Source organism: Pleurodeles waltl, chromosome 5, assembly GCF_031143425.1.
Source record: "Pleurodeles waltl isolate 20211129_DDA chromosome 5, aPleWal1.hap1.20221129, whole genome shotgun sequence".
NCBI classification, from domain to species: domain Eukaryota; kingdom Metazoa; phylum Chordata; class Amphibia; order Caudata; family Salamandridae; genus Pleurodeles; species Pleurodeles waltl.
The window spans coordinates 512,651,798-512,665,187 of record NC_090444.1 but is presented as its reverse complement, the minus strand read 5'-3'; the positions used below and the strand labels follow the sequence as shown (position 1 = coordinate 512,665,187).

General features: G+C 48.1%; 1 protein-coding gene across 1 annotated transcript in view; it reads right to left on the bottom strand.

Moving 5' to 3' along the window:
• Positions 1-13,390, bottom strand: part of TXLNB (taxilin beta) — a 106,277-nt gene that overhangs the window by 76,164 nt on the left and 16,723 nt on the right. Inside the window, exon 2 of the mRNA XM_069234304.1 lies at positions 5,357-5,806. Within this exon, the coding sequence (XP_069090405.1) occupies positions 5,357-5,792 (436 nt within the window). The 5' untranslated portion in view covers positions 5,793-5,806. The remainder of the gene's footprint in view (positions 1-5,356; positions 5,807-13,390) is intronic.

The following is a 13,390-nucleotide window of genomic DNA, read 5'->3' as shown; positions in this document are numbered from 1 at the left end:
ACAAATTTCCTTCCACCCGGCGTTCCCCCAAGTCTCCCGATAAAAATGATACCTCACTTGTGTGGGTAGGCCTAGCGCCCGCGACAGGAAACGCCCCAAAGCGCAACGTGGACACATCAAAATTTTTGGAAGAAAACAGAGGTGTTTTTTGAGAAGTGCCTACCTGTAGATTTTGGCCTCTAGCTCAGCCGGCACCTAGGGAAACCTACCAAACCTGTGCATTTCTGAAAACTAGAGACCTAGGGCAATCCAAGGAGGGGTGACTCGCGGGGCTCGGACCAGGTTCTGTTACCCAGAATCCTTTGCAAACCTCAAAAAGTGGCTAAAAAAACAAGTTTTCCTCAGATTTCGGTGACAGAAAGTTCTGGAATCTGAGAGGAGCCACAAATTTCCTTCCACCCGGCGTTCCCCCAAGTCTCCCGATAAAAATGATACCTCACTTGTGTGGGTAGGCCTAGCGCCCGCGACAGGAAACGCCCCAAAGCGCAACGTGGACACATCAAAATTTTTGGAAGAAAACAGAGGTGTTTTTTGAGAAGTGCCTACCTGTAGATTTTGGCCTCTAGCTCAGCCGGCACCTAGGGAAACCTACCAAACCTGTGCATTTCTGAAAACTAGAGACCTAGGGCAATACAAGGAGGGGTGACTCGCGGGGCTCGGACCAGGTTCTGTTACCCACAATCCTTTGCAAACCTCAAAAAGTGGCTAAAAAAACAAGTTTTCCTCACATTTCGGTGACAGAAAGTTCTGGAATCTGAGAGGAGCCACAAATTTTCTTCCACCCGGCGTTCCCCCAAGTCTCCCGATAAAAATGATACCTCACTTGTGTGGGTAGGCCTAGCGCCCGCGACAGGAAACGCCCCAAAGCGCAACGTGGACACATCAAAATTTTTGGAAGAAAACAGAGGTGTTTTTTGAGAAGTGCCTACCTGTAGATTTTGGCCTCTAGCTCAGCCGGCACCTAGGGAAACCTACCAAACCTGTGCATTTCTGAAAACTAGAGACCTAGGGCAATACAAGGAGGGGTGACTCGCGGGGCTCGGACCAGGTTCTGTTACCCACAATCCTTTGCAAACCTCAAAAAGTGGCTAAAAAAACAAGTTTTCCTCACATTTCGGTGACAGAAAGTTCTGGAATCTGAGAGGAGCCACAAATTTTCTTCCACCCGGCGTTCCCCCAAGTCTCCCGATAAAAATGATACCTCACTTGTGTGGGTAGGCCTAGCGCCCGCGACAGGAAACGCCCCAAAGCGCAACGTGGACACATCCAAATTTTTGGAAGAAAACAGAGGTGTTTTTTGAGAAGTGCCTACCTGTAGATTTTGGCCTCTAGCTCAGCCGGCACATAGGGAAACCTACCAAACCTGTGCATTTCTGAAAACTAGAGACCTAGGGGAATCCAAGGAGGGGTGACTTGCGGGGCTCGGACCAGGTTCTGTTACCCAGAATCCTTTGCAAACCTCAAAAAGTGGCCAAAAAAACAAGTTTTCCTCACATTTCGGTGACAGAAAGTTCTGGAATCTGAGAGGAGCCACAAATTTCCTTCCACCCGGCGTTCCCCTAAGTCTCCCGATAAAAATGATACCTCACTTGTGTGGGTAGGCCTAGCGCCCGCGACAGGAAATGTCCCAAAACAGAACGTGGACACATCACATTTTTTCATAGAAAACAGTGCCTACCTGTGGATTTTGGCCTCTAGCTCAGCCGGCACCTGGGGAAACCTAGCAAACCAGCACATTTTTGTAAACTAGAAACCCAGGGGAATCCAAGATGAGGTGACTTGTGGGGCTCGGACCAGGTTCTGTTACCCAGAATCCTTTGCAAACCTCAAAATGTGGCTAAAATACCACGTTTTCCACACATTTCGGTGACAGAAAGTTCTGGAATCTGAGGGGAGCCACAAATTTCCTTCCACCCAGCGTTCCCCCAAGTCTCCCGATAAATATGATACCTCACTTGTGTGGTTAGGCCTGGTGCCTGCGACAGGAATAGATCACACAACGGTCAATGTTGGTCCTTACGTGAGGCAGCTGTTGACCCTGGGGTGATCCATTCCTGACACAGGCACTAGGTGTAGGCACTCAAGTGGGGTAGTGTTTTTATCAGGACAGGTGAGGAGTCACTGGGTGGTAGGAATGTTGTGGATCCCAGCATATTCCTGTAGTTTGTGTGACAGAAATGCGAGAAAAATAGAGTTTTTTCTCAACATTTCAGCTTTGCAGGGTATTCTGGGTAAGAAAACTTTGGGGAATCCACACAAGTCACACCTCTGTGGACTCCCCCGAATGTCTAGTTTCCAGAAATGTTTGGGTTTAGTGTGTTTCTCTATATGGCCGCCGAATCCAGGACCAAAAACACAGGTGCCTGCCTTACAAAACCAGTTTGTTTTGCCATAGACAATTTTGATGTCTCCACAATATGATTTGGGTGGTGGAATTTGGGGCTGAACTAAATTGGTGAGCTCCCAAGAGAGCACTCTCTCTCTGCTTGCCGCCGCATTCACCTGCTCTCTGGGTTGGCCTAACCCACTATTACCCAGTTGCATGAACAGCTTGCGAAGGGACAGCAGGACTGTCCTCATCACCTCCCTCATAATGTACTGGAAGAGGAGTTTTCGAATGGGACTCCTCTGACTGAAAAATCACTCCCAGAGTCTGCGCCATTGTCCTATCCCTCAGATGCTGTCTCAGTATCTGATGTCTCAGTCTCTGATCCTATGTCAGAGCGGTCCTCTATAACCCGAGTGCAGGCAGCAGTCATCCATCAAGATGCCATCTCTGCTATTGGCTAAACTGTTGCTCTAAAACACTAGCCTACGTAGACAGTCACAAAATCGATGGTGTGTGTGAGATACGTGCAACAGTAGAGGCCACCTTACCTGCGCTTCTTCCCTCAATCAGCACGTACTTTCAAGACACTCAAAAAACACCTTGTCACATACCATTCGTCACAGTCTTTAGCACCTCCTGCGCCCAGTCCAACAATCATTATTGGTGCTCCCACTCCCTCCTCCTCGGATTCCCTCATTACCACCCAGCAAAAGTGCCCTTCATCTCTCCATAGACTTTACTAATGTACTCAGCTATTTACATAAAATACAGATGTGCTCTTTGCAGTAGGCATATAAACCTTCTGCGCTTCTTTATGGCACTAAAACTGCCACTAGACAAGTCGGACCCTTTTCCCCCCAGGGAAACCACACACATATTGACAAAAGTGATGTATATATGACAGCCAACCACCTGAAACTCAACTCAAGCAAAACCGAAATAATCCTCTTTGGCCCTCACCAAAAAAACCTGGGACCCCCCATGGTGGCCCACCACGCTAGGCCCTGCACCCACCCCCGCCAACTACGCACGCAACCTCAGCATCATCCTAGACTCCTCCCTCTCTATGACCCAACAAATCAACGCTCTTACCTCCTCATGCTTCAACAAACTCCGTATACTGAAAAACATTAAAATGGATCCCCACAGAGACCAGAAAAACTGTCACTCACGCACTCATCAGCAGCAGGCTTGATTACAGAAACGCCCTCTACGCCGGCACCACTCTAAAACTCAAGTGCAAACTACACGCATCCAGAACTCAGCAGCACGACTCATCCTCGACCTCCACCGACACGAACACATCTCTCCACACCTCAAATCCCTCCACTGGCTCCCCATTGACAAAAGGATCACCTTCAAGATCCTCATCCTCACACACAAATCACTCCACAACACAGGCCCTGCCTACCTCAACGAGAGTCACCTTCCACACCCCCACACGAAACGTCCGTTCAGCTGACCTCTCTCTCGCCTCTGACCCCCGCATCAAACACACCACCACCGGGGGCAGATCCTTCTCCTACATTGCACCCAAAACATGGAACGCACTCACAACTCACATTCGCAAGACCCAAAACCTACTTCTTTTCAGGAAGGGCCTCAAAACCTGGCTTTTTGAACAGTGAACCTCCTAGCCCCTTTCCCTCCCCCCCGTCCCCCCCCCAGCGCCTTGAGACCCTCACAGGTGAGTAGCGCGCTTTATAAATCTCTTTGATACAGATCTACCTATATATATATATATAAATATATATCTACATAGATATATCTATAGATATATCCATGTACCTAGATATATCTATCTACATAGATATATATATATAGATATATACATATATTTTTTTTTAGTTGTTGTATGGTTTCCTTGGGGGCCAAAATGGCCCCCAGGGAAACCCTACAACATCTAAAAAAAAATTGCCCCCACAGGGGGTCACCCTGCCCACGGGCGACCCCCTGTCATTTCATTTTTTTTTTTTTTGATCGCGACCCCCCCCCCTCCCCAGGGGGCACCTACCTTTTTATTTTTTTAGGAAAATTATGCCGGGGGGGGGGCGGCCCGTTTTCCGGGGGGGGGCTGCCCCCCAAAAGTGAAATCCCTGGTGTCTAGTGGGGTTTCCTGGCCCCCGATCGCAGCTGTGCTGCGATCGGGGGCCAGGAAACCGTTTCAGAAGGCCTCATAAGAAAGGGGAGACTCTCCCCTTTCTTACGAGGCCTTCTGAAACTGTTTCTGGCCCCCGATCGCAGCACAGCTGCGATCGGGGGCCAGAAACAGTTTCAGAAGGCCTCGTAAGAAAGGGGAGAGTCTCCCCTTTCTTACGAGGCCTTTTCAAAATGTTTCCTGACCCCCCCTATCGCAGCTGTGCTGCGATCGGGGGAGCCAGGAAACCTGAAAGTGTTTCCTGGCCCCCGATCGCAGCACAGCTGCGACCGGGGGCCAGGAAACACTTTCAGGAAGGCCTCGTAAGAAAGGGGAGACTCTCCCCTTTCTTACGAGGCCTTCCCGAACGTGAAAAAGGCCGTTTTCCCCATGAAAGCAGGAAGCGGCCGCAAGGCTGCTTCCTGCTTTCATGGGGAAAACACCTTTGCAACGTCAGCGCGCCTCGCGGCGCGCTGACGTCACAAAGGGGCGGGTGGGGGGCGGGGGGAGACACGGTAGCTTCCGTGTCTCCCGGGGGGGGAAAAAAAATAAAAAATAAATCCTCGGGTGCGACGCACCCGAGGATTTATTAATGCCCTTCCTGGTGTCGGCCACTGGTCGTGACCCGCACCAGGGAGGGTGTGTGCCGACGCCCGCATTTAAGAGGTTAAATAAATGAATACATAAATAAACACAGGTCACACTGCAAACCAAGTAACCAATTTGGGGCTACCTAGCATAGAGCTTCTGATTTCTTAGCCGCTTAGCACCTTTGGACGTTTCATTGTTGTCTAAATCTTACGTAATTTTTCCTCTTGCCCCTAGTCCTGCACCACCAACTCCTTTCGCACATCTGGCTACCTACCACGTGTTCATGCACTACTGCTTACCTAGTCCTTTGAGAAGTTTCTTCTCCAGTTTGTGTTCTTTATTGGTGCCAGTCTCCTTGGATGCTGAGGCATCTTCAGCACCAGCCTGCTCCTTCTCGGCCTCATCGCTTGCCTCTTCACACTCGCCATCCTCAGTGACACTTGGTTCTTCTTCCTTCAACTGACATATTACTGCACCAGTGCTCGTCTGCTCCTCCAGGGCAGAGGAGGACCCATAACTTTGGATAATGTCCTCCAACTGTCGACTCAATTCATCAGAAAGATCTGAGGCAGCACTTACTGTCTTGTCGCCTGCTGCCGTCTCATGGACTACCGCATCAAGAAGAAGGGGCTCGCTATTTTGTTCCTGGGGGATATTTTGACTTAGCGCTTTTTTATCAGTGCTATTTATTGTTTCTTCTTGGTTGGGGTCAGATGACTGGGTAGAGTTGTCCATGCTGGAGAAGGATCCTAATAGAAAACACAAATATATTGATTAAAACATGAGATTGGTTAATGTATTTAATAGCATTAAGCAGGGATACACTCAGAATCGAACACTGTGTTTAGCTTTGTTACTAGGATTTAGTGTTAGTATTTGAAAAGGACACATTTCCTACAGAGTAAAAATAATTTTATTCTGTGTGTCCTTCTGATTTAGGTTATAGGCTTAAGGTCAGTGCAAAATCTGTGACGATGGTTGAACGTCCTGATGACCAGGAATTATTTCTTATCATCAGACTATGAACCAGTGCAAGAGGGAGGTGGAAAAGTGAAAAAGAAGGACAAAACAAAAAATAGCAAAAGAGGGACAAAGTGAGAAAGCAGGGATTAAAACAAACTTGCAAAAGTAAGATAAACAGACAAGAAGTGTTGTGTGGTGGAAGACAAAGCCACAAGCCCGAAACAAGACTAGGCAGCCTTGGTATTTGGCTAACTCGGCATTTACCAGCAGCTCGGTGGGCTACCATGAAAAAAACAGGGCCTGAATTTTTTTTTTATAAATTAAGCACAGATTACAATCATTTCCATAATCATTCCAATCTGTAACGATGGTACAAGTGGAGAGCAGAGGGCTTCAAATGTAATATGTACAATAATAGGTGGATCACATTGAATACTGGTGATGGTTTTCACTTAAGGGTTCTAAGGGCCATATGTACGAACACATTTTCCCATTGACACAGAATGGGGAAAACCCTTTGCTACATATGGCCCTAAGTGACATAAATAAATAAGAACAATGCTTGAGCTGTTTATGATGTCACTCATGACTCTGAGTTGAAAAACATCTCTGTTATTCACCTTTTACCAAAGTATACTCTTATGGCATGCATGGCTCCCAAAATCATCTGCCCCTGCTGTCAATTGCTACACAGGTGCAAAAGAAAAAGTAATGGAAGCAAATCATAACATGGCATATGATTGAGAAGAGATTTTTATGTATATGTGTTTGTATGTATTTATCTATAATATACATAGATATATATATATACAATTCACTTTGAAACCCTGAGATTATAAGGACTTTATAGTTAGGCTCACATTTTACCAAGCCATAGAAATTCACCAGTTATAGTCAGAGTTATCCTAAGTAACTATAACTTGTGCCCTAAGGTAACTATAACTCGCGCCCCCACCATGCACAGTTTTTTCCTCAAACATTTTACTGCAAATATTACAGAGATATTATCAAGGATCTTATCAAAGATGTCATGAGTGCCATAATTTGTGGAGTAATTAGCAGTTCATGACGAGGGTGCAAGTTATAGTTACCTTAGGGCACAAGATATAGTTCCTTTTGATAATTCGAACTATAACTGGTAAGTTTCAATGGCTTGGTAAGTTTAAAATGTGAGCCTAACTATAACGTCCCTGTAACCTTAGGTTTTTTAAGTGATTTTCTATGTCCTAACTATAACGTCCCTGTAATCTTTGTTTTTTTCAGTAAATGTCTCTGGATTTTTAACCTAGAGTAGTTTTAATTACTATATGTTAATCTAACCACTGCCACGCACGGCCGAAAGGTTGGCCAGAGGCCAACCACCTATAAGCACCCAACCTTGCACCGGGCATGACCTTCACTCGTGCACAGGGGAGGTTGCCTTCAAGACCTGGCCTTCAGTAAGGCCCTACAGCCAACACCCCGTAACCACCCATGCTGTGCGCAGCCCTTTGGCCGTGCGCAGTGGGAGTTGTCCGCGGCTTCTCTGGGTGTGAGAATAGGTGTTAGAGGGTGTATCTGGGGATGAGAGTGGCTGTCAGATTATCTGTCTGGGTATGAGACTGTGTACATCAGTGTTTTAGTGGGTGTGTCAATGTGTGCGGGGTCTGTGAGTGGGTGCATGAGGATGTTAGTAGGTCTGGAAGTGGGTGGGTGAGTTTCTGAGTGGGTTTGTGAGTGGGTGCCTGAGTGTCTGAGTGGGTCTGTGAGTGGATGCGTATGTGTCTGAGTGGGTCTGTGAGTAGGAGAAATTTATTGAAAGAGAGACAGAAAAGAGTAAGAAAGTGAGAGGGAAATAGAGGTTTTTTAGGCTTTAATATCTATCTCATATACTTAGAATGAGATATTTGTGTATATTTAATTTAAAAAAAAAAGAAAAAAGGAAAAGAAAAAGAGAACTGAGTCCAGCTGGACTCGAACCCCCAAAGCTCAGTGTGAAGGTCTGTGACCTTCACACAGAGATATTGGTTTGATATTATTTGTTATTTTTTAGTTCTTTATCAGCTATCTAGGACTGTGACTGAGCCCTCAAGGGTTCCCACGTGGTCCATATGTATTTATTTATTTAATAGTTTTTTTAAAGAAAACATATTTTTAATAACAAAAAGCCCTTACGGAATAACTGGCACTGCAGGCGAAGACTTAAGGCTTTCCTCGCAGTGCCATTGCTTCAGCAAGCATGGAGCTGATTTGACAGCACGTGTACAGGGGACAGAGATGAAAGCTTCGGATTTTGACAGTGGGACCCGCTTTACAGGTCCAGCTGTGAAAACCCAAAGTGTTTGCTGTGGCTTGGCTTGGCTGCAGAGCTGCAGTCAAGCCACAGCAAACAGCTATGTGCCGGGTCACCCAAGGGGTTGTGGTCCCTTGGGCCATCATGGGTTCCCTGAGGGGGGCCACGCGGCCACCCTCCAACTTGGACATAGCCCCTGTGGGTGGTGGTCCCCAGGGTGCGGGGGTCCTAAAGGGACCCCTTTCTTATTTTAAATATTTGCCCGGGGTGGTGGTACCTGGGACATCGGGGGGGCAAGCCCCCCTGAAAATAAATTGCATTTTGCCTGGGGAGCGGTGGGCCCCTGGGTGCGAGGGGGCCTCAGGCCCCCAGCTTATTATTATCTAAACGCCCTGGGGAGGTGTTGGTCCCTGGGGCAGCGAAAGGGGGCAGAGCACCCCCAGACACAATAGTTAACAGCCCTGGGGAGGTGGCAGTCCTCAGGGTAAAACTAATAAGCCCTGGGGAAGTGGCGGTCCCCGGGGGCAGTGGGATGGGGCCAAGAGCCCCTGTGCTTTTTTTACACGAAAGCCCCCAACCTTGGCCCACCCGGGGGCATTAGATCCACTGTGACTCCGTCTGTAAAATATAGAAAAATGAGTGTTAGCCCAGCAGGGGTCCCTTTGGAGCTAATGGGTCAGGGTGTTCATGCCCTGGCCCCTTTTCTTTATTTTTTACTTTTTGTTTATACAAAAAGAGTCCCAAGATGGCTGACAACACTTCAACTACTTTTGTTGTTATAGTTTTATCAGCCAATCAGATCTCTGGAGTCACGGATCCTTTGCTTCCCTAGATATACAAATTTAGATTTTCTTTAATTTCTCTAAAACTATTGAACAGAATTAAACCAAAACAACAAAAGGTTGCTTTCTGGACCAGGACCTACCTTCCTGCCACATTTGGTGTAATTCCATCCACTATTTTTTGTGCTATAGCTGTTCAAAATCCCTATGGAAAAATTAATGGAGACAACGTGTTTTGGGACCCGCTCTTTTTCTCGGCCCTCTCTGGACAGATCACCTGAAACTTTCCAGACAGCAGCTGACATGACTGGCAATTTGTTTGCAAAGTTTCATGAAGATTCGCAAGCGGCGCCAAAGATATAGGCAAGTATAAAAATGCTTTTTAAATACAATAGAAACTAGGTCCTAACTATAAATACCTAGTGGCGACCGCCACTAGGTAATATATACATATTATATATATATATAGAGAGAGAGGGATTATGGGGGTCATTAAGACCCGCCCGCCAAGCGGTAACCGCCGTGCGGCCGCCCGTGGCCCCCATTGCGACACTCCCGCTGGGCCGGCGGGGATGAGGCCGCAACATAGGAGCAGGCTCCTAATGGAGCCGGCGGTGTTGCGGCCGTGCGACGGGTGCAGTTGCACCCGTCGCGCTTTTCACTGTCTGCTATGCTAAGAGAAACGGAGATATGAATTTTTAAAGAATTCATGTTTTTAGCGCTTAGAAACTAATAGTGCCAATCTGGTCATCTGGTCACACCTTGACCGGGGTTAACGTTTAAGGCCGACTCCGATGGAGCCCTGCTCAGCTACATCAAGCAGGAGTCCTCGGTAAAAAGTTTACCTTTGGACTTTGTCATTTTATTGAAGATTTTCTTCAGTAGGACAAAGTTGCCAGTCTGATCCGACCTCCTGGAGCCCTTCCTGGGATACGCGTTGCAGGAGCCCTTGGTGCCGATTTCTAATTTTGGACTTAGATGATTTTTTTAGATGAAAATCCTTTGACCGGGTCAAACCTGAATCTTGATCCGATGTCTCTGGAGCCCTATTCGGATACCATGTGCGGGAGGTCCCTATCAACTTTCTGCGTTCGGACTTAGTCAATTTTTTGGGGGAGATATTCTTCACCGGGACGAACCTGGAAGTCATGCCAGGTCATGGTTGAGGAAGGCTGGCTAGAGTTGCTGTGGCAGGTCGGTCCCTTTAGGGAGCTTTTTCCAAAAAGTTCTCCAAACTTCTCCAAACTTCTGGATCTTCTTCCAGAAGATATTTTAGGAATCCACAGCTCACCCCAAGGTTCCAGAAGTGCTGAGTTGCTCCTTGAGGGTGCGGACATCTGGAGAAAATTGGCCACTGGAGAGTGGTCATCTGGTCAGTTTCTTCAGGAGTTGGTGCAGGGGACTCTGGTTAGCAATTTTTCACCTGTAGCAAACAGGGAGTCCCTCCTTGAACCAGTTGAAGCCAGGCAAAGTCCTTCTTATGGTGAAGCCCAAGTGTGCAGCTGGTGCAGTCTTTCTGAGTGCAGTGTCCAGGTGCAGGTCAGGGGTCCAGCAGGGCAGTCTTTCTTCTTCTGATGTTCTTCCTTGTAGGGATCTGATGTGTAGGTGCAGCTCTGCCAGTTTATCCTTGCTTCTGGGTGAAAAACAGGGGGTCCTGGTTCTCCAATCAGATGCAGGGTCCTTCCCCCGTGATGACTACTTCCTGGTATGTGTGGCAAAAATCAATCCCAAGGGAGCAACATTCTTCAAAAATCCATCATGGCTGAAACTGATTTTTGGAGGTTACATCTGGCTGAGCCCACCCATTGGTGTGGCTAAAAATCCTAAACACACCGCTCTTCTGCCCTCTCCTATTCTAATCAAGAAGGCACCTAATTGTCTGGGTTTGCAGGATGTGAGGGAGGAGCTGGGTTGCTCCAAATGTCCTTCCCTGCCTTTGAAGACCAGTTTGGCAGCCCTCCCCTTTCCTGCTTCCCCTTCTGCTGAAGGGAGTTCTCCTCCCCAAGACACATCTCTTTGTGTTCAGCCCAGGTCACTTCACACCTCATCAAGGCAGCCTGACCAGGCTGCCAGAGGCAGGCCAATCAGAGAAGGGCACTTCAGGGATGAAGTTGACAACTTTTCAGGTAGAATTTAAAACTCTTTACCTGAACAAGTTATATTAAATCCAACGATTGTAAGTTGTGAGGTTTATTATAACAATTCATTTGATACCAAACTTGAGGTATCTGTCACTTAGGGGGACATTGAATATTAAAATAAAGTCTCCCCATTCTAGCCTAAGGAGGCCATTCACTACAGTGAGGGAAAAGCAAATTTGGCTATTTTACCTCACCAGGGCTTATAAAACAATGTTTATAAGGTCCCTGCTTATAGTTACATGGTACCCAACCCTAGGGGCACATATGGCCACCTTAGCGATGACTTATATGTAACAATAAGGTAGTTTAAGACTTTGGAAGTACTTTTTGGGAGGTGGTGGTCCCTGGAGGGGCCACAAGACCCCCTAAAACATTATGTTACATAGCCCCGGGGAAGTCTTGGCTCCCAGGGCCCAGAGGAGTCTGTCCTGCCCCCCTAAAGAATTTTGGTATATAGCCCCAGGGAGGTGGTGGTCCCAAGGTCCTCGGGGGTCTACGCACCCCCCTTTATACTTATTTAATGTAGCTCTGGGTAGGTGGTGGTGCTGGGGCCCAGGGGGTCCACATGGCCCCCCCAACACATTTTATGATGTAGCCCAGGGGTGTTGGTGGTCTCCGGGACTGGAGGGAGGGTGTGTGCAACCCCCAATATATTTTTTAAATGTTATCCTGGGGAGGTGATGGTCCACAACACCCAGGAGGTCTGTGCAGCCCCCCTAACTTTTTTAAATATGTAGCCACGGGGAGATGGTGGTTCCGAGGGCCCAGGGAATCTGTACGCCCCCCCATATATTTAGTTAATGTTGCCCCGGTGAGATGGTGGACCCCGGGGCCTGAAGGGGCCACCCGGCCCCCCTAAAAAGTGATGTTATGTAGCCCCAGGTAGGTGGTGGTTCCCAGGGCCAAGCAGTGTCTGTGCGGCCCCCCTAAGTTTAATTTGTTGCCCCGGAAAGGTGGTGGTCCCTGGTGCCCGGGGCGATTCGCATGGACCCCCCACATTTTTTAAGGTAGCTCCGGGGAGGTGGTGGTCCCCAGGGGCCCGGGTGGGTTTGTTTAGCCCCTCAAAGTTTTTTTATTAAGTAGCCCCAGAGAATTTCCACATTTCTACAGCTTCTTTTTGATTTTTTTCATATAGCACAAAAAATACAAATATTGACATTGCTCGGATTTTAATCCATAAATTAATTCAGAATATGGCACTGTGGCGGACATTCTGACCGCGGCGGTCGGCGGTCGCCGCCCGCCAAGCGGTTCCCGCCGAAAGACCGCCCCGCGGTCAAAAGACCGCGGCGGTCATTCCGGCCAGCGGGACAGCCCCTTCAACAATGAAGCCGGCTCGGAATGGAGCCGGCGGAGTTGAAGGGGTGCGACGGGTGCAGTGGCACCCGTCGCGATTTTCACTGTCTGCTAAGCAGACAGTGAAAATCTTTGTGGGGCCCTGTTAGGGGGCCCCTGCACTGCCCATGCCAGTGGCATGGGCAGTGCAGGGGCCCCCAGGGGCCCCACGCACCCGTTCCCGCCATCCTGGTTCCGGCGGTGGACACCGCCAGAAACAGGCTGGCGGTAAGGGGGTCGGAATCCCCATGGCGGTGCTGCAAGCAGCGCCGCCATGGCGGGTTCCCTGGGCCAGCGGGAAACCGGCGGGAAACCGCTGGCTCCCCTTTTCCGACTGCGGCTTTACCGCCGCGGTCAGAATTGCCCAGGAAGCACCGCCAGCCTGTTGGCGGTGCTTCCGCCGCACTCCGCCATGGCGGTCATGGACCGCCAAGGTCAGAATGACCCCCTATATGTCATTCAACTTCTACACTCCAATGGCATATTCAGTAAGTTACCATGTTCAATCTGTGACATTAGTTTGTGGGTACTCGTTTTCAAATTGTTGGTATAAGTAATACACAGAACAAACATGCTGTTAATTTTTGGTCATCACTATCCTCTCTATCAATTACCGCGTCAAGCATATTTTCCATCTTCTCAAATTCTCATCTTGTTTCTCATCAGTACTAACTCTGCATAGGCAAGACTTCTTGGCTACAGCCCATTCTTCCACATCACCACACAAGGATCTATTTTACAAAGTTTTTATAATAATAAGTGACCTGCTTTTAAATAGCACTTAATGCTGTGCTGCCTATAAGTGCTGTAAATAACAAATTATACTATTAACCAATCTAA